Source organism: Macrotis lagotis, chromosome X, assembly GCF_037893015.1.
Source record: "Macrotis lagotis isolate mMagLag1 chromosome X, bilby.v1.9.chrom.fasta, whole genome shotgun sequence".
NCBI classification, from domain to species: Eukaryota; Metazoa; Chordata; class Mammalia; order Peramelemorphia; family Peramelidae; genus Macrotis; species Macrotis lagotis.
This window is the reverse complement of record NC_133666.1, coordinates 2,470,935-2,490,005: the sequence shown is the minus strand read 5'-3', so window position 1 is coordinate 2,490,005 and position 19,071 is coordinate 2,470,935. Positions and strand designations below refer to the sequence as shown.

General features: G+C 47.5%; 3 protein-coding genes across 5 annotated transcripts in view; 2 read left to right on the top strand and 1 right to left on the bottom strand.

Moving 5' to 3' along the window:
• The window catches only part of BRCC3 (BRCA1/BRCA2-containing complex subunit 3), a 36,751-nt gene extending 26,899 nt beyond the window's left edge, over positions 1-9,852 (bottom strand). The window contains exons 1-2 of the mRNA XM_074207961.1: positions 9,625-9,852; positions 7,953-8,072 (exon numbers count right to left, since the gene is read on the bottom strand). Of these exons, the coding sequence (XP_074064062.1) occupies positions 7,953-8,072; positions 9,625-9,729 (225 nt within the window). The 5' untranslated portion in view covers positions 9,730-9,852. The remainder of the gene's footprint in view (positions 1-7,952; positions 8,073-9,624) is intronic.
• Positions 9,853-9,954: 102 nt separating this feature from the next.
• CMC4 (C-X9-C motif containing 4) lies at positions 9,955-18,686 on the top strand. 2 transcript variants are annotated; one of them, XM_074207966.1, is made up of 3 exons: positions 9,955-10,041; positions 15,808-15,876; positions 18,291-18,686. In XM_074207966.1, exons 2-3 carry the CDS (start codon positions 15,813-15,815, stop codon positions 18,437-18,439), a joined length of 213 nt encoding a protein of 70 aa, XP_074064067.1. In that variant the 5' UTR covers positions 9,955-10,041; positions 15,808-15,812; the 3' UTR covers positions 18,440-18,686. The 2 variants fall into 2 exon arrangements, with proteins under 2 accessions (XP_074064067.1, XP_074064066.1); XM_074207965.1 differs by lacking the exon at positions 9,955-10,041 and adding an exon at positions 14,561-14,895.
• On the top strand, positions 9,962-14,627 carry MTCP1 (mature T cell proliferation 1). Of its 2 annotated transcripts, XM_074207964.1 has the most exons (5): positions 9,962-10,041; positions 13,774-13,970; positions 14,062-14,232; positions 14,399-14,450; positions 14,539-14,627. In XM_074207964.1, the coding sequence occupies exons 2-4, from the start codon at positions 13,863-13,865 to the stop codon at positions 14,444-14,446; spliced, it is 327 nt and encodes a 108-aa protein (XP_074064065.1). In that variant the 5' UTR covers positions 9,962-10,041; positions 13,774-13,862; the 3' UTR covers positions 14,447-14,450; positions 14,539-14,627. The 2 variants fall into 2 exon arrangements, with proteins under 2 accessions (XP_074064065.1, XP_074064064.1); XM_074207963.1 differs by lacking the exon at positions 9,962-10,041 and having other exon boundaries at positions 11,052-13,970.
• Positions 18,687-19,071: the final 385 nt, after the last annotated feature.

Below are 19,071 nucleotides of genomic sequence, written 5' to 3'. Positions count from 1 at the left end.
AACTTAATGGTTTGAGTTATTTTGAAAAAAAAGTGGGGAATGAAGTACAATATCCATATTTGTGTAATCCCTATATAGAAGGGGTCCTTGATACCTTCCTGGGCCCCAAGAAACTCCTCAGAAATAAAATTTTGGCTAAGCGCCTTTGGGTCTGAAAATAATCTGACAGGACCCAAATGCTTGGCTCCGGGGGTCACCGACATATCATAAATTTGTCCAAGATTCACAAAGCACCCTGGTTATCTCATTATCTTGCTGTATCTGTAAAATTCCGGCTTCCTCCCAGGACTGCCTCCCCCTCCCCAGATGAGGCTGGAACCATAAGATAGTAAATTCAACTCCCTTAAACCTATGGGAAGTCCTGGAATATGTGACTCCCTCCATCTCAGGAACCATGTTCAGACAGAACACAGAGACCCTGACCTTTCCCCACTCTGTCTAGTCCCCTATCTATCCTGGACCACATGTTTACATATGTTTGGAGTAGTATGACAAGAAAATATATCTAACTGCTGCCTTTGCTTCTGTCTCCTGCTTGCTCTCAGTACCACCACCCCCAAAAAAACCCCACTGAAAAACCCTATCTCCTGAACACTCAGAGATTGTCTGATTTGGGGATTCTTTATCCCCAGGCAGTCCCCGGGACATGAAAGATCTCCAAACTGATCCAATGCTGGTGTCCAGCTCGCTCTTTGGGTTCAGCAAGATAAAACCACTGTAAACAAGATCAAAAGAAATGTAGTAAACTGGGAAACAATCTTTACAAGTAGTATTTCTGACAAAGGACTTACTTCTAAATGTATAGAGAACTGACTCAAATTTAAAAAAAAAAAGCCATTCCCAATTAACAATGGGTCAAAGGATATGCAAAGGCAATTTACACATGAGGAGATCAAAGTGATCCACAGTCATATGAAAAATTGCTCTAAATCATTACTGATTAGAGAAATGCAAATGAAAGCTTCTCTGAGGTACCACCTTACACCTCTCAGAGTGGTCAATATGAAAGGACAATGATCAATGTTGGAAGGGTTGTAGGAAATCTGGGACACTAATACATTGTTGGTGGAGTTGTGAACTCATCCAACTTTTCTGGAGAGCAGTCTGGAACTACGTCCAAAGGGCAACAAAAATGTGCATCCCTTTTGATCCTGCAATACTGCTCCTGGTCTATATCCTGAAGAGAGGATGAAAAAAGGTAAAAACATCAGTTGTACAAAAATATTTATAGCAGCCCTGTTTGTGGTAGCAAAGAATTGGAAATCAAGTGAATGCCCATCAATTGGGGAATGGCTTAGCAAACTGTGGTCTATGTATGTCATGGAACACTATTGTTCTATTAGAAACCTGGAGGGACGGGATTTCAGGGAAGCCTGGAGGGATTTGCATGAACTGATGCTGAGCAAGATGAGCAGAACCAGAATAACACTGTACACCCTAACAGCAACATGGGGGCGATGATCAACCTTGATAGACTTGCTCGTTCCATCAGTGCAACAATTAGGGACAATTTGGGGCTGTCTATGATAGAGAATACCATCTGTATCCAGAGAAACAACTGTAGAGTTTGAACAAAGACCGAAGTCTATTAACTTTAATTTTTAAAAAATTTTGTCTTATGTAATTTGGTTATATCTCATACTATATGTTTCTTCCTTAAGGATATGATTTCTCTCTCATCACATTCAACTTAGATCAATCCATACTCATGAAAAGAGTAAGATACTGCCTTCTGTGGGGTGGGAGGGAAAACGAGATTGGGTAAAAATTGCAAAACTCAAAATAAATAAAACCTTTCTAAAATTAAAAAAAAATAAAGAAAATTATAGACCTATCTCCCTGATGAATATAGACACAAAAATCTTAAATAAAATCTTAGCAAAATGATTACTACAAGTTATCACTAGGATAATATGCTATGATCAAGTAGGATTTATGCCAGGAATGCAGGGTTGGTTCAATATTAGGAAAACTGTTAGTATACTCAATTATATCAACAACAAACCTATCAGAAATTATATGATCTTATCAATAGATGCTGAAAAAGCTTTTGACACAATACAGCATCCATTCCTATTAAAAACACTAGAGAGTATAGGAATAAATGGACTGTTCCTTAGAATAATAAGCAGTATCTATCTGAAACCATCAACAAGCATTATATGTGATGGGGATAGGCTAGAGGCATTCCCAATAAGATCAGGGGTGAAACAAGGAAGCCTATTATCACCACTACTATTCAATATTGTATTAGAAATGTTAGTCTCAGCAATTAGAGAAGAAAAAGAAATTGAAGGAATTAAAACTGGGAAGGAAGAGACAAAACTCTCACTCTTTGCAGATGACATGATGGTATATCTAGAGGATCCCAAAAAAGTCATCTAAAAAACTACTAGAAATAATTAGCAACTTTAGCAAAATCACAGGATATAAAATAAACCTTCATAAATCCTCAACTTTTCTATATATGACTAGCAAGAAACAGCAGAAAGAGCTAGAAAGAGAAATCCCATTCAAAGTCACCTCAGACAACATAAAATACCTGGGAGTCTACCTGCCAAGGCAGATTCAGAAACTTTTTGAAAACACTTATAAAACACTTCTCACACAAATTAAATCAGATTTCTAAAACTGGGCAAATACAAACTGCTCATGGATAAGTTGAGTTAATATAATCAAAATGACAATTCTACCTAAGTTAAACTACCTGTTTACCACCCTATCAATCAAAATTCCAAAAAATTACTTGGATGAGTTAGAAAAAAATTGTAAGTAAATTCATATGAAGAAATAAAGTCAAGAATTTCCAGGGATTTAATTTAAAAAAGTGCAAAAGAAGGTGGCTTAGCCCTACCTGATATAAAATGATATAAAGCATCAGTAATCAAAATTGTCTGGTATTGGCTAAGAAAATAAGAGTGGCAGATCAGGGGAATAGACTAGGTACAAAAGAGACAGCAGGAAAGGATTATAATAATCTACTGTTGGATAAACAAAGAGTCCAGCTTCTGGGCTAAAAACGCTCTCTTTGATAAAAGCTTTTGGGAAAATTAGAAGTTAGTATGGAAGAAACTTGGATTAGACCAACACCTCACACCATATGCCAAGATAAGATCCAAATGGATACAGGATTTAGACATAAAAGACAATATTACAAGCAAACTAGGAGATCAAGGACTAGTTCACCTGTCACATCTATGGCACGGGAATCAGTTTATGACCAAGAAAGAGATGGAGAACGTCATTAAAAACAAACTAGATGGTTTCGATTACATTAAATTAAAAAGCTTTTGCAGATAAAACCACTGGGACAGGAATTCAGGGAAGCCTGGAGAGATCTGCATGACCTGATACTGAGCGAGATGAGCAGGATCAGAAAAACACTGTACACCCTAACAGCAACATGTGGGTGATGATCAACCTTGATGGAATTCGCTCATTCCATCAGGGTTACAATCTGGAACAATTTGGGGCTGTCTGCAATGGAGAATACCATTATGTATCCAGAGAAAGAATTAGGGAGTTTAAACAAAGACCAAAGACTGTTACCTTTAATTTAAAAAAAAATTATTATATGATTTTCCTATCTCTTATACTTTTTTTTCCTTTTAAATATTTTATTTATTTTCTATTTTACAGTTTTCCCCCTAATCTCGCTTCCCTCCCTATTTTTCTATTTTCACATTTTCTATTTTCTATATTATATATTTATATCCTTTACTTTTCTTCCTTAAGGATACGTTTTCTCTCTTACCACATTCATCTCAGATCCATGCCTACCATGGAAACAATGGAAAGACTAACAGACTGCCTGCTGTGGGGGGGTGGGGGTGGGGGGAGGGAAGCGAGATTAGGGGGGAAAATCGTAAAATTCAAAATAAATAAATTTTTAAAAAAAGATTGGGAAATCTATAAACAGAATAGACCTAATTAATAATAATAATAATAATAATAATAAGTAGTAGTAGTAGTAGTAGTATTTTATAGTATTTGTAACCAGGTTTCACAATTTTTTGACAGAGATGATCTAGTTTTCTCCTCCTGACCACCCTGAGAGATAAGTGTCATTCCCATTTTACATCGAGGCACAGAAGGGTCAAGTGACTAACTGGTTCAGGGTCACACAGCTATGGATTGTCTGAGGTCGGATTCAGACTTAGGGCTTCCCCAAATTGCCTGCACCTTCATCAAATCCAACATCCATTTCTGTTAAAACATACACACATACACACACAAACACACCGCAATAAATGACCTTTCCCTGGTAAATACATACCCCCCCCAAAGCCAGATTCCCCATCACATGTAAATGAGAGGCCTTCCCAATAAGATAAAGGGTAAAGCCAAGATGTCTAAGTATCAGAACTTTTATGATGCTGAGCTAGGAATGTTAGCTATCACAATAGGAAGAGAACCAGGAAATGAGAAAATACACAGACAAATGAAAAACCAGAATGATCAGTTTTGGTCCATGACACGAAAATATACTTAGAGAATCCTACAGAGACAGCTACAACTTCTTCAAGATGAGAAATTTGGCAAATGTGAAGACTAGAAAATTAACTCACAATAAGCCATCGGCATTTCTGTTACCCCAAAGAGTCAGTCAGAAGAGCCAGAAAGAGAAATTTCATTCAAAAAACTTACTGAGCACATAAAGTACCTGGGAATCTATCTCTAAACACATACCCAAGAATTCTAGGAATATAATTGTTTACAGAAATAATGACAGAGGCAGCTAGATGGCGCAGTGGGTAGAGCACCAGCCCTAGAGTCAGGAGTCACTGAGTTCAAATAGGGCCTCAAACACTTAATAATTACCTAGCTGTGTGGCCTTGGGCAAGCCAATTAACCCCATTTTGCCTTGCCAAAACCTTAAAAAAAAAATGACAGACTGAAATATTGGAAAATTTGCGTTGCTCAGGGATAGGCCATGACAGGCCCCAGGCCTGGAGTCAGGTAGACTTGAGTTCGAATTTAGCTTCAGAAACTAACTAGCTGTGTGACAGGGAAAGTCATTTAACTCTGTTTACCTCAGTTTCCTCATCTGTAAAATGAGCTGGAGAATTGGAATGGCAAATCACTCCAGTATCTTTGTCTGTCCCAAAATCAAATGGGGTCCAGAGTCAGTCAAAACTGAACAACAGGCCAAACTAATAGAATAAGATTACTAACAAAATTAACTTATCCCATGCCATACAAATCAACTTCCCCAAGGATTACTTTGGTAGCTACAAAAGAAAATGAAATTCATTTGGAGGAATAAGAAGGTAAAAAATTTCCCCCACCAAAGTGGGAAGGAGGGAGGCCTAGTTAATTATTCAAACAATTTCAGAACAGCTAAAAAATAACAGAGGTCTATCAGTAGAACAGATCAGCGAGACAACAAGAACCACAAAACAAAGGGGGTAGCTGAATATTGACTCTGGGGGGGGGGGCAGGATTCCCCATTCTGACCCAAAATGCTGAGAAAAATGGCCAATGGTCTAGCAGGAAATAGATTTAGAGCAAGACCCCTGCCCCCCCCCCCCCATCATGTGTTAAGAGAAGCTCCAAATGGATACATGGACTGGGAGCAAAGTTGTTGCCCCAAAAACCCAAGGCAGTTCTGATTAAAATGGCAATATTTAACTGTCTAGCAAATTCCTCTCATTTTCAAGATATAGAAGGTATTGATTCTAATTTCTAAGAATGAAAACCATTCACTCCCCAATGAATAGATGGGCAGAGTCGATAAACAAGGGAAGAAACCCAAGCTATCGAGAACCACCCCCTGAATTAGCTAAATCACTAATAACTAGAGAATGTCTAGGAAAGCAATCCTGAGGATTGATCTCATCCATCTGATGGGCAAAGTTAGCAACAACAGCAAATCAGAAAATGAGAAATCATAGAGGGGGTGACCTCCTCTTCCATCCCACCTCAGCCACGCACAAAGAAGGTCACAGGGGCGGCTAGGTGGTGCAGTGGATAGAGCACGGCCCTGGAGTCAGGAGGCCCTGAGTTCAAATCCGGCCTCAGACATCTATTTCGTAGCTATGTGGCGTTCGGCATTTAACCCTACTGCCTTGCCAATAAACCCAAAAATGAAAAAAGAAATCAATAAAGAAGGTCACAGATCCTTGATCCTGTCATCACCCCTCAATGTCCCAGCTCTGTGATCAGGAATTCTGAAATCCCCTATAGGCTTTTCCTCTCCTTCTGCCTTCCCTTTTCTAAAGTGAACTGTTTGTCTGAAGTCTGACATCCCATCACTTGCCTCCCTCAGTTCTCTACATTAACCACGCATCCTCCTCTTCTGCCTGTCCTGACTCCTTCATAAATAAGATCAAGTCGGCCCTTCCCTCCCCTAGAGTCCCTGAAGCCCTTATCATGTTTCCCTGCTTACTCCTAGCCAAGTCTCAGCCTTGGATCACTCCCAACATTCCTTCCATTTGCTCCTACCCACATGCTCCTGAACAACATGGAGAAAATCACTTGAGCATTTTGGGGTTCACTAAAACTTATAGCCCTCACAGCTGCCAAGCCATCCTACTCTGCCTGCCTTATCATGATACTCTCCCAGTCCACAGCAGCTCTTTCAAAGTTTCTCATGCCTCTTCACATCTCCCAAGGCTCCCCTTCCTCCTCAGCTGGGAATCCTGTCTCAATAATTCACATTAAAAAAATTGAGGCCATGAGCACCCCATGCTCCCATCTTCCTCTTGTTGGGTCACTCCAAGGGCTTTCTGGTCTACTCTTGTCCTTTACCTTTCACACACGCTAAAAGGGGCTCAGTCCTTCCACAAGAACAACCCCCCCGCATTCCATCTCTTCCAACAGTCCCTTTTTCTCTCATCCCCATTCTCAGTCATCTTCAGTTTCTCCCCATCTCCTGACTGCTTCCCTCCTGTCCACAAACATACTCATGTCTCTCTCCCATCCTCAAAAACTTGATCCATCTAGCCCCACTATCACCCCATGTCTTTTTTCCCCTTTGTGGTTTGACTTCTTAAGGACTGTATCTACTTCCTCTCCTAGGGATAGGGACATCTTCTCAAACTTTCTCAGCAGAGCCTGAATGGGAGAGGTACATCAGAGGAGGGAGTACAGAATGTTTCTTGCCAATGGGCTTTTAATTTCTATGACACCCCTGAGGATGCTGTGGCCCTCTTTTGCTTTTTTGTACTTTGAATCTGGAATTGCATCTGGGTAGAAGATTCCCTGTTGTCTCTCCCCACGGGGGCAGTCTGGCAACTTCTAATCAACTGCCCAAGGTCACAGCCCTGACTGGTGGCAGAGTCAAAAGTATTCTGATTTTTCTTGAGCAGCATTTTTTAGTGTTTTTGTGTAAGATGGGAGGGAGATGATGAAGGAGAGGATTGGAGGCCAATCTGAACAGTGAGAAAGTATTTAGCTATATGTGGGTATGGCTGTGGAGGTAGCTATGTATGTGGATGTGCACATGTGTGTGTGATCGAGGCTTGTGCTCTTAAATTAAGTGGGATTGCTCATGTGCTTTTAAAAAGCATTTACTGTTTTAACTCCCTCCCCATGATCACTTTTTCCATTAACCCTGTGCCTCCAAACTGTTTTTCTCTTCTAGCTTGTGAGAGATTTCTATCTCTAATGGCTTCTGCTCCTTCCTCCCTGCTGTTTCCTCATTCCTGTCCTTACCACTTGGGCCCTTTCTTCTAGAACAGCTTTAGTGGGATGGTGAAGAATCTTGTAGAAATCCCCAAGGCTCACTCAGGGTGTTCAGGGGACAGCAGCAGGTGTGAGGGCAGCTGCCCAGCCCCCGCAGGTGCTCCAGGCAATCCCCTCACACTCCTTGGGGGGGGGGGCAGCCCATAGTGGGCTCTGTCTTTGCGGTGTCCCTAACCAGACAAAGGGGAGGACTAAGGGGGTGGGGATTCAGGGTAGCCCCTGGACCTTCCCTAAGCTCCCTTGTTAGACCGTTTCCAAAAGGATATTTCAGCTTCCACAGTAGCAGCCGAGAGCTGCTCAGGAGAAATTTCCACCCGATCTCTCCTCTTATCTGAGCGTCGAAGGACCATGACAGAGTGGATGGAGACGATCTTGTTGGGTTCCACCTAGAGAAAGGGCCAAAGGCAACTGTGAGCTCCAGGCTTGCCAAGGACCACTTCCGAAGGGAAAAATCAATCCGTCTAAAAACATTTACCAGGAAAGGATGTTGTACTTGGAGGAAGATGAGGCAAGGGGGGCTAACTTCCATTCCATCAAAATGAAATGTAGGCAGCTCTGTGGAAGGATGTAGCCCTGTGGCCTTGGGCAAGCCACTTAACCCCGTTTGCCTTGCAAAAAACAAAAAAACCACGAAGTGGCAGAGTCTACACAGGTCCCCGAGTGGAGGAGCACAAGGAAAGGGAGCAATGCTAAGGGGTCTCTTCTCAGCATCTGGCTTGTCATTCCCAGGACTGTGTTGAAGTAACCAGGCACCTCTTTTTCTGTCCATTTCCCCCCAAACCGCTTTATGGAATAAAGTGGCCAAGTGGAAGTGAGTCAGTGGGAAGGGGCTGGCAAGGAGCTGGGGCCGCTGGGTCGGGTTGCCGTCCCCCAAGGAAGCGGGAAGCACAAGTGCGCCCAGGTAGAGGTCAAAGAGGCAAGCCTCCGCCTCCGCCGCCGCCGCCGTGCTTTGCTTTGCTTTCCCCGGTCTTTCCCCTGAGGTGGGGGTGCTCTCTTGGCATTTTAGGAAGGCTTTCTTTATTTGGAGGGTTCCAGTGTTTCCCTCCTCCATGGCACGGAAGGCACTTTGGCTCGGCCCCCTACTATGTGCTAAGAGAGAACTCGGCTTCTTGGGGGTGCTCTTGGACCCGATTCTGCCTAGGCGGGGCAATGGGAAGTCGAGCAGGGAGACCCAGAGGTCCTAACCGCCTGGGGGAATTCACTTTGGGCAATCCACCAATTAGACAAATCCGGGAAATGGGCCGAAAGGGCCCGAGCGAGCGTAGCCTGGGGGCTTGGCAGGAGAAGCCGGGGAGGCTGAGAGCCTTCTCAGGAGAGAGAGTGAGAGTCCCGGCCATCGCTCCCTAATATAGCCCGCCTCGGGCTCCGAAAGCTGGGCGGCGGGCGGAAGAGCTGCTGCTGTGCCACCGCCGGGAGTCTTCTGGAATGGGGTGCAGAAGCACCCCCAATGGCTGCCTTCTTCTTTGCCTTATTTCTGGGGACGGACCTGGGCCTGGCCTGGGGGGGGGGACCCCAGGGAGAGCCAGGCCCGGCCCTCTCCCGCTCCCCGGGTAATCCTTGTTCCCCTCTCGAAATCTGGCCTAGGGCTCGGCTTCCCAGAGCCTTGTGAGGGAGAGGGGTGCAAAGCTCCCCAGTGGCTGCCGCAAAGGGAGCTGGGCCCCCCCCCCCCCGGGGCTGCAACTGCGGGGGTGGGGGCGGGGGAAGGAGCGGGGACGGGGGGGACGCGGGGGCGGGGGGTCGAAAGCAGCAGGGACGAGGGGGGGAAGGGTCGGGGGCGCGAGGGGGGGGAGAAGGGGCCCCCCTCGGCCCGTAGGCGCCCCGCCTCCCCCCTTCGGCCGCTAGGCCCGGCTGGGGGGGGGGCGGGCCAGCGCGCGCTCAGGCGTCCGGCCCGCCGCCCTTGCCCCCCGCGGCGCCCCCCGCGGCCGCCCCCCGCCTCACCTGGCCCAGGCAGAGCCCCATGACCTCCTCCTTCTCGGTGCTCAGGGCATGGTTGAGGGCCACCAGGAAGGCGTCCGAGTGGAAGTGCGCCGCCAGCACGGCCATCTTGGATTGGCTCGGGCGCGCGCCGGCAGCCCGCCCCCTTTTATTACCGAGGCGTCCGCGTGCCCAGCCCGCCACTCGCCCCCGAGTGCCCGAGCGGCCGGTCGTGACCCGCGGTGCCGGCGAGCGCCCGAGCGGCGGCGGCGGCGGAAGGAGCGACGGCGGCGACGCGGCGCCCCCCCCCCCCCCGGAGCGGCGCGGAGCGACGCGGCGCGGCGCGGAGCGGAGCTCGGCCGGCGGCCCCTCCCGGCCTCTGCAGAGAGCGCGGCGGCCCGGCTCGGCGGCGGCGGCGGCGGAGCAGCGGCCACTCTACGGGTCCGTGGCGGCCCCCGGGGGGAGGCGGGACGCGGGCCCGGGCGGGCCCCGGGGAGGGGGGGCGGGCCCGGGGGAGGAGAGAGGGCCGGCGGAGGCGGGGCGGCCGGGAGGCGGCCTGGGGGGAAGAGGGGCGGCGGCCGCGGCGGCGGCGGCGGCGGCGGCGGCGGCGGCGGCGGCCAGGGGGGCGGGGGCGGAGGGGGGGGGCCCGGGCCTAGCCGCGGACGGCGCGGTGAGGGCGCGGGGGGACGGCGGCGGCGGCGGCGGGCCGAGGCCGGGGCGCGGGGGAGGGGGGCCCCCCGGCCAGGCCCCGGGCTAGGCCCGAGACCGGGCCCCGGCGCTCGGGGGATGCAGAGCCGGGAGCCCGAGGGCTTCGGGGGTCCCCCGGGGCGCTTCTGGAACTTTCCGTCCTCCCAGGCCGGCCAAGGGCCCCACCCCTCGAGCGCCCTTCCCGCGCTTTTGCGCCGGGCCTCGTGCGGCCCTCCCGGCCCGCCGCCCCTCCCCCGCGGAGCGCTCTGGAAGCGGGCGCCCCCCCCACCCCGAAACGCCCCCCTCTTTCCCCCAGGACATTAAGGAGCCCCCCCCACACACACAGACGGGGGTGGGGGGGGGAAGGCAGGCCCATCTATTGGACTTCCTTAGCCGGGGCCGGGGATCAGCAGGTGGCACTGTTGGATTTTATGGAAGAAGCTCCTCGCTATGTTGGGGGGGGGCCGGGAACGGGCCCCCCCTCCTCCCCCCGGGGAGGTGAGGAATCCGCCCCCCCCCCGGGTCTCTTTTTCTCAGATGAGGGGGTGGATTTGCACCACCCCCTGCTCTAGCCTGCCTCGACGGCCCAGGCTGCCACTCTGGGCCTGGGGAGTGGGGGGCAGCTGCTTGACTGTCTCGGCAGATGGAAGCAGAGCTCAACTTAAGAAAGGGGCAGGGGGGGGTGTCTAGCCCAAAGGCCTGATGCCAAGCCCCTCTGAGGGCTGGGACAGGGGGGAGGAAGGGAGACACCTGAAGGGCTTCGGCCTTGGCACTCCAGACCCCCGAGGCGGGGGGGGGGGGGGGGAGCCTTCCGGTTCTGTCACTTGTCTGAAAAAAGCAAGATCCTGGGCACACGAGCTCATTAAAGATGCCACGGCACTTGTTCAGGATTATGGTCAGTAGCACCAACAAACAGCTGAACCCCAAAGTGGGCTTTTGCCCGGGGCCCCTCACTATTCCCACCGCTTTCCGTTGGCTTCTCGTCCAGAGCCATTCTTCCTTAGCCCTGGTCCAGAGGTGACTCCTTTTGGGGTGGAGGCTCACTTTACTGACAACCCCTTTACAGATATTCCAGAGGATCCTGGGATTCTGAGGCCGAGCCTCAGAAGTGGCAGACCCATAGCATCAGTACGGGCCACACTGCCAGTCCCTTCTTATTCCTCACTTGTAGACCATTCGGGACATGTAGCATGTACGTAGCGGGGGTCTTTCAGAACTTGAATGAATAATGTCTCATTGGGTGACCAGGAAATAATTTCACAACTAGGTAGTACGGTGGATAGAGCACCAGCCCCACAATCAGAAAGACCCAAGTTCAAATCCCACCTCAGACACTGCATCATTCCCTAGCTGTGTGGCCTTGGACAAGTCAACCCCACTGCCTGCCCCCCGCCCTCCCCCCCCCAAAACCCCATAGGAATATGAAATAATCACCTGTCCTTGGAGAAATAAAGAAACAGAGACATTTGTCAGAGGGGGCAGGGGGCAGACTCAATCATCAATTCGGTGGGACCAATTTAATGACTACTCATTCAACTCAATAAAACTATTTTAAAGGATTGCTTTTATATAGAAAAGAAGGCTATCTGATGGTCAGACCTTAGGCACCATAGCTAAGAGCCTGTCCACTTAAAGCAGCTGCCTAATTGTCCAACCGACCACAAAAACGCAAATGAATTGTCCAGGGAAAAGGAAATTTTCCAACAGTGGGGAATTTCCCTAAAGAGTCCCACTTTGCCTTAGTCATTCACCATGGCTCTCTCCTCCTTGAATGGCTCTAACTTCTTGAACCTGTCTTCATCCTCTACATGGAGACGCAGCTTAACATGATGGAATAAACAGTGGGGAAATCGGAAATCCTGGCTTCTAGTCCCAGCACTGCATCTGGGACCTTAGGCAGATCACCTTCCCTCCCATAGACCTCACTTTGCTCACCAGTCCAATGTGATGGGTTCGGACAAGAGGACACCTCTAAGGACTCTTCGGGCTGGAATGCTTTTGGATGCTCTTAATCCCACTTAGCATTTCTTCCTCCCTGCTGCCTTCTCTGGCTCAGCTGTGGGCACCCACCAACACTGTTCTGGCCCTCTGCTTTTCTTCCTTTACTTTCACCATTTAGGATGTCCTCATGCACTCTTAGGGCCACAAGCATGACCTCAACACACAGGACTCCCTGATCTCCAGTCTCCAGCTTTCTCTGCCCTCCGGTTTCTGTCTCCAGTTGTCTTTGAACACACTGGGGCGCCCCATCAGAAGCTCAGACTCAACTTGGCGCACCGATAGCCGCAACTTTTGATAGCAGAGCCTACGCCTGTGGAATTAGTTGTTGAGCCTACTCACTCACAGGATCCAGTCAGGAGGGAGAAGCTGCCTGCTCTAGTGGAGACAGGCTTGGACTTAGGAAAGACTAGGAGCCAGCATCTCCCTAACTCCCTTATCTGGAAAATGGGAAGCTGGATATCCCTTAGACCTAGTTCACAAGGTTGTTGTAGAAGGACCCAGTGAGGTATTGGAGTTCAATGCAGTGTAAGTATTAGGCATTCCTCTGTTGGGGTCTCTCTAGCTGAGGTGGGGGGCGGGGAAGGAAGAGTCCACCAGAGCTTGAATTTTGCCACTGGGCTGTTGCCTCCAGATCAGAACTTCGGGTATCTTAAAGTGACTTTTGCTCTTTACAAAAAGGCAACTGTATACACGTATCTCTTTCAAGGGAAGGCCAGTCTCCTGAATGGCATGACACAATTTTAGGGTTGCCAAAGTATTGTCTTTTATCCATCTGTCTGCCTGTTTTTTTTCTCCCCTGAATCCCCTCAATGATGAAATGCTTGCTCCAGGTCATGGCGGTTAGGAAACAAGAGTTCTCTGGCACTGAAAGCCAGCTTTCCTCATGCCCCCATTGCACTATGCTGCTGCTTGACAAAAGTCAGGGCAAGGGGCTTCTCCCATGTCCTTTCAAGTGCCCGAGAAGGGGATTGGAGAATGGTCCTCTCCTCCCCCATCCCCAGGAACTACCCATGGGGTTGGGCCCCGCTGCAAGTCCTGTGGGGGTCAGTCTGTCGCCACAGGGCCATTTGGCGGTGAAACCATTTGGCCAGGGTCTGCTTTTCCCTCGCCCCCTCCCCAGATTGCGACGTTGCCGTGTTACCTTGTGAATGTGGTTGCTTTTCAATGGGCTTCGACCGTTACGTTTTAGGTTTTGAAAAAAGACATTGAGCAGACCCTAGGTGAGGGGTTCTTAACCTTCGTGGACCTCTTGGGCAGTCTGGTCAGAATCTCGCTTTTGAATGCTTAAGATCAGCTCAATAGGATGGCTGAGGATTCCAGTTCTATGGAGAGCAGGTTATCTAGATGTTTGGTGATAAAAAGAAATACAAAAAAGAAAGACAGAAAGTTCAGTTCTGACTCTTGGTTAAGAACCCCTACCCTAGGTGAGCTCTAGCCCCAAGTGTTGACTTTCAGGTCTAATAGCTCACTCATGAATTCATTCAGACCCCAGAAATCACACTTGTGTCCTGGGCATGGGTGCTGCAGACTTAGGTGGACAAAGGCAATCTTAGAATTGGAACCCAGAACCCAGAATGGCAGAAGGGGACATTGTGGGAGCCCCACCTGATCACCTCTGGGTCCACCAGGAAGGTATCTACCGGGATGAATACCAGCGAACGTGGATTGCGTTTGTGGAAGAGGTAACTCTCGATTTTCTATCAGCTTGGTTTCTCTCCGTTTTCAGGCTCTGGGGAGGGTCTGGTTTCAGTGTTCACAATTATTTCCCCCTAGGAGACCAGTTTCCTTAGGGCTCGAGTGCAGCAGGTACAGGTCCCCCTAAGTGATGCAGTCAGGCCCAGTCATCTCCCTCCCTCCCAGCTACCACTAATGTGGCAGCTGTACCCTGAGGAGCACTACCTGGATAACAACTCTAGGATATGGGAGATAGAGCACCACTTAATGGTATGTATTATGGCTCCTCGTTCTCCATTTCCTTTAGACCCCCTCTAGGAGAGAGAGCGAGAGCGAGTGTGAGAGCGAGCGTGAGAGTGAGCGTGAGAGCGAGCGTGAGAGCAAACGCGAGCCCCAGAGAGAGCCCACTCTCTTCTTCTTTCTCTTTGTTTCACAGGTCAGGGGAGTGGAGGAGCTGCTGCTTAAGCTCTTGCCTGACGATTAATCTGGTAAATATGGTTATTGGCTCTATCCCCGGCGTTTCCTCGGGCAGCTTCTCCTGGCTTCTGAGTTTTAATGGTCCTCTTTGTTTTCCAGGTGCTGGGATTCTAGGAAGATATGTCCATTTGTTGTGTACATTATATGGGAATCACTTCACCCAGCACTGAAGTGCATCTACCTTTGGGGGGAAAAGTGAAAACTGTTCAAGAACACAGCACGACAGTTTAGGAAGGAAGGAAAGTGAAGAATACTGTCAAACCGCAGGGGGAATGTTAGGTAGATACAAGGCAAGTCCAGAGGTGGTCATTGAGGCAGGACAACTAGCTTAAAACCTCTGACTCTTGGAAAGTGCCGTGGAATCTTTAATGGACATCGTCGGTCAGAACCTCCGTTTGACATCCTCACCCAAAAAGCAGCACCTCCAGAAAAGAGGCCCTGATCACCAAGGACTTGGTACTGACTTAGAAGGGAGCCTTCAGCAGTCAACCTGTTTGGTTTTCTTTTGTTTGGTTTTCTTTTGGTTTCCCCCTCCCACGCCTGCCTCCCCCAACTTCGCATTCCTCTTTCTCCCTCCATAAAAACATCCTCGTTTTTTGCTTGCATGTCTTCCATTCCAGCACTGACATACTTGGAGCTACTGAAAACTTAGGAATTGTGAGCAAGGGCACCACCCAGGTGGACCGCAGTCTTCAAGGACCTTTCCCCTTTCAGAAATGCCACCTGTCTGTCTTCAAAGTCTCAGGGAGTTTTAAAACTCGATTTTGGTTTACCATATTTTAGCTTGAAATAACAAACTACTTTCTTGGAAACTTTCCAGACTCCACTCGTAGGTGTTCGTAGGCCCTTTGCCCAGGTAATAGCCTTTCAGTGGTTGCCAGTTCCCAAGGAGGCATTTCATTGCCCCTTACTAAGGAGCCTTCCTGAGCTAAAGCCAAAGGAACTGGAATAGTTCGATTTCATTTCAGATGGAGGGAAAGCCTGGGCCATGGAGGGATCATCTTGCTTGGTTTGTTGTTTTTGTTTTTGGTTTTTTGGTTTGTTTTTTTTTTTTTTTTTTTTTTTTTTTTTTTACCATTGTTAACAGTTCTGAAAGTAAATATAAAACATTGTTTTTCCTACTCGAGTGAGGTTGGTACTCTAAATGCAGTCTGCTCATCCTCTAAATGGGCAGAGGGTTTGGGAACACATTTCCGGTAATGAAGGGGTTCAGCGTGATAATCGTAGATAAAAAATCCCCAAGTTTCCATATGGTTAGGGGTATAGAAATTAAGAGCAAAAATAAGAGCCTATGAGCCAGAAAAGATTTTTTTTTGGATGAGAAAGCAAAATAAACACTCTATAATCATATTTTTTTTCTTGTTTTAGTTTTAATGGATATGTCCCAGAAGGATCCCTGCCAGAAACAAGCCTGTGAAATACAGAAATGCTTGCAAGGTACTTACATATGGTGCTTTATTCTAGTGATTTTTTTTTTCCATTTTGTGTATGAGCTTCAAGAGTCAGCCCATCCATCCGCAAGTTAACATTTAACTTGTCTCATAGTGATACCCAGTCTCTGCCCTTTTTCTTTCACTGGCTACATGACCAGTGGAAGCTAAGGATAATTCTTTTTATGGCTCAAAAAAAAAAAGAGTGGCAAGTTTGACTTTTTCCACCTACATTTTATAAAGCATGACGTTAGTGGGGAAAAGCACTGGATTTAGAGTCAGAGGGCCCGAGTTCAAATTCTGGCCCCCCCCCCCATACTTTCTAACTCAAGCATATTAGACAAGATCCCTAAATCCTGTTGACCTTAGTTTCTTCACCTATAAAATGAAGGGTTTTTTCTTAGCTAAGAACCCCAAGGGCCCATCCAGTTTTAGCTCTTACCCTATGGCGGATTAAAAGGGGAAGGCCGCTTTTAAATGGGTGACATTATCCTATGGTTGAGAACCCACTTGAACATGGCAAGGGGAGGGATTCAGGTAGAAAACCGGAGTTCTAGATCCCTCAGCTGCTGTGGCTAGGGGAAGGTATTGTCCAACTGCTACGGAATGCCCCCAGCAGAAAATTCTCTGAGTCAGGTTGGATGGAAGGAAGGCCCATGAAAGAGAGCACTTTGCCTTCCTGGGCCTGATTCTCATCCCCTCTGTACTCAAACCCGGCTTCTTTCACCTGAGAGATGACTTTGGACACCAGTCCAAAGCAGATGAGAATTGCTAGATAGGTGATCTGAAATTCTGAGAAGGAATTCATTTCATGAAGCATTTAGGTAGGATTTGGCATACCTCCTTGATTCCCCCCTCCCCCCCCAATTTTGAGAAGTTAAGAAAGACAACTTTTTCCTCCATTTTTTTTGGTCCCTGACCCGTAAAGCCTGTGTCTGTGTATCTATGATATGGGTAATATCTCAAGCGTCTATGGCGTCTACACATATAGTATGTCTTTATGTATAGTCTCTATCTAGGCTATAGATTTTTCTGAATCTATAGGTTAGATGTAAGATGATGATGTGTATGCAGGCTCTGCCTACCCATGCACATGTGCACATGTGTGTGCAATGTATAAATATACACAAGCACAGGGCCGGCCGGGCCAGACAGGCCAAGAATTAAAGGAGCCTCTTCTCCCACCTTCCTGACGGAGGCGAAGGGGAGGGAAGAAAAAGGAGGAGCCAGTCACCATCGACCTCTTTAGTCTGCCCTTTTCTAGAAGGGAGCTAGGGAGAGCCAACTGGAGCTGCACCAGCTTCAAGACCCCTCTTCTCTAGAACCTCTGTCAAGTCTTAGATCCCGGCTCAGAAGATTTCTGCTTCTGGTCATCTCCATAATCATTGGAAGCAGTGTTCCAATTTAGTTAGAGGGTGGTGAAAATTAAGAGGGGGGGCGGGCTCCCATCCAAGTTCAGAGACCCCCTGAAATCTGCCTCTGTAACTCCAAAGAGCCCTTCTCTGGAACAAGGGCAGGCTGAAAATCAAGCCTTCCACCTGCAACTTGAAAGGAAAAAATGTGAAATGGAATTCAACTCATACCATAATCCTAAAATAGAATATTTCACTCTCTTTGGCGAGTCCTATTTTCTCCTGTTTAATAAATATACTTCAAGTCTGCTGAGATTTATCAAGGCCTGCAAAATTGCTGAGGAGATAAATCTTAGGAGATTCCATTTAGTGAGAAAAATGAATTTCTGGGCAGTTCTGAGGCATTTGCCGGTTTTTCTAGTAAATGAAGGTGAAAAGCTCACAGGCATGAAAATTGGCAAGTGCACTGATCCATGGGCTCTCTGTGTTTCAGTGCTCACTCTGGGCTTTTCTCCTTCCCCTCCCCCTCCCGGTTCTTGAGAGTAAAAACATCAAAGAAAGAAAATTGAAACTGTCCAGTCAATATAGTAGTTCCTGAAAAGGGATCTGAGGTTTTGCTGCTGCCCCCCCCCCCCATACAGATAAATGAGACTCCAAAACAGCAGATAACTGGAAGATCATTTTAAAGTAGCCACACTGTCCTGCAGGGTTAATAAAGAATTATCCATTGAGGTGTCTCATAACACGAGTAGATGCTAAGCGTTTTGTCTCATTTTTTCTTAGAAATTGTAGTTTCAAATTATTAGCTAAATCTGGTAACAAGAAAGGATGTCCAAAAGAATTGCTTTAGGTTAGATTCCTCCTTCATTTCCTCTCCCATCTCCCTGCCCCAGATCCTGAAGAGCCCAATCTACCCCCATATCCCCATAACTCCCCAGCCCCACTAATTTGGGTCAGTATTACTATTTCCAATGGGTCATGCTAGGGAAAAGTTTTCAAATAACACAAACTGTACACACCCTCCTTGCTCAGTTTACTTTCTCTCATAGAATTAGTCTTTGTTTTTCAGCCAACAACTACATGGAGTCTAAGTGTGAGGCTGTCATCCAAGAGTTGCGTAGGTGCTGTGCTCAGTACCCCAAAGGGAGATCTGTTGTCTGTTCAGGATTTGAGAAGGAAGATGAAGAAAGGCAGAAGCTTAACTCTGCATCCAAATGAATTTCTGCTCCATGTTTTCCATCCAGGAGATTTTATTTGGTCTCCTGAACAGGTTTTCTCAGGTAGTCAACAAAAGCCAAATGGAAATTCACTTGTAGGTTAGTCAATAGATATGCCACTTAGGCAAATGATAGAAAGGTAGAAAAAAAACCATCTAATTTGAAACAAGCTATTACAAGAAAAAAAATGTTTTTGTTTCAATGTAAACTTTAAAAAAAATGACCTGTTTAAAATAAACATGTTTTAAATGCAGATATTTTGGTCTGGTACTGAATGGTCTCTTCATAAGGATTTCCTTGATTTCAGCAGCTTATTAATCCTATCGCAGAAGGGAATACCTTCCAGGGAGGCAGTGTCAGAGAATGGGGAAAGCCTTGGGATTGAAGGCACAGGATCTGGGTTCAGATTCCAGCTTTTGGGCCAGACAGTGAGGCCCAAATGAGGGAGTTTGATTAGATTGGTAGTTCTTCTAAGTTGGGGTCCGGAGATCCCTGGGGTTCCCCGAGTCTCTCTCAGGGGATCCTAGAGCTTAGAAATCTTTAATGTGGTCAGTCTTGACAGATATAACCCATCTAAACCTCAAGAATTATTAAGAGTCTAAAGAGATCCTGAGAATAAAAAGTTTGAGAACC

What these genes read in the sequence shown, in the direction of transcription:
- MTCP1 (XM_074207964.1), top strand. Translation starts at nt 13,863, where the DNA reads ATGGCAGAAGGGGACATTGTGGGAGCCCCACCTGATCACCTCTGGGTC. An exon ending in GGATTGCGTTTGTGGAAGAG is followed by an intron (nt 13,971 to 14,061) that starts GTAACTCTCGAT and finishes ATTTCCCCCTAG; the next exon opens with GAGACCAGTTTCCTTAGGGC. An exon ending in AGATAGAGCACCACTTAATG is followed by an intron (nt 14,233 to 14,398) that starts GTATGTATTATG and finishes TTTGTTTCACAG; the next exon opens with GTCAGGGGAGTGGAGGAGCT.
- CMC4 (XM_074207965.1), top strand. Translation starts at nt 14,808, where the DNA reads ATGGACATCGTCGGTCAGAACCTCCGTTTGACATCCTCACCCAAAAAG. An exon ending in CCCTGATCACCAAGGACTTG is followed by an intron (nt 14,896 to 15,807) that starts GTACTGACTTAG and finishes TTCTTGTTTTAG; the next exon opens with TTTTAATGGATATGTCCCAG. An exon ending in AATACAGAAATGCTTGCAAG is followed by an intron (nt 15,877 to 18,290) that starts GTACTTACATAT and finishes TTTGTTTTTCAG; the next exon opens with CCAACAACTACATGGAGTCT.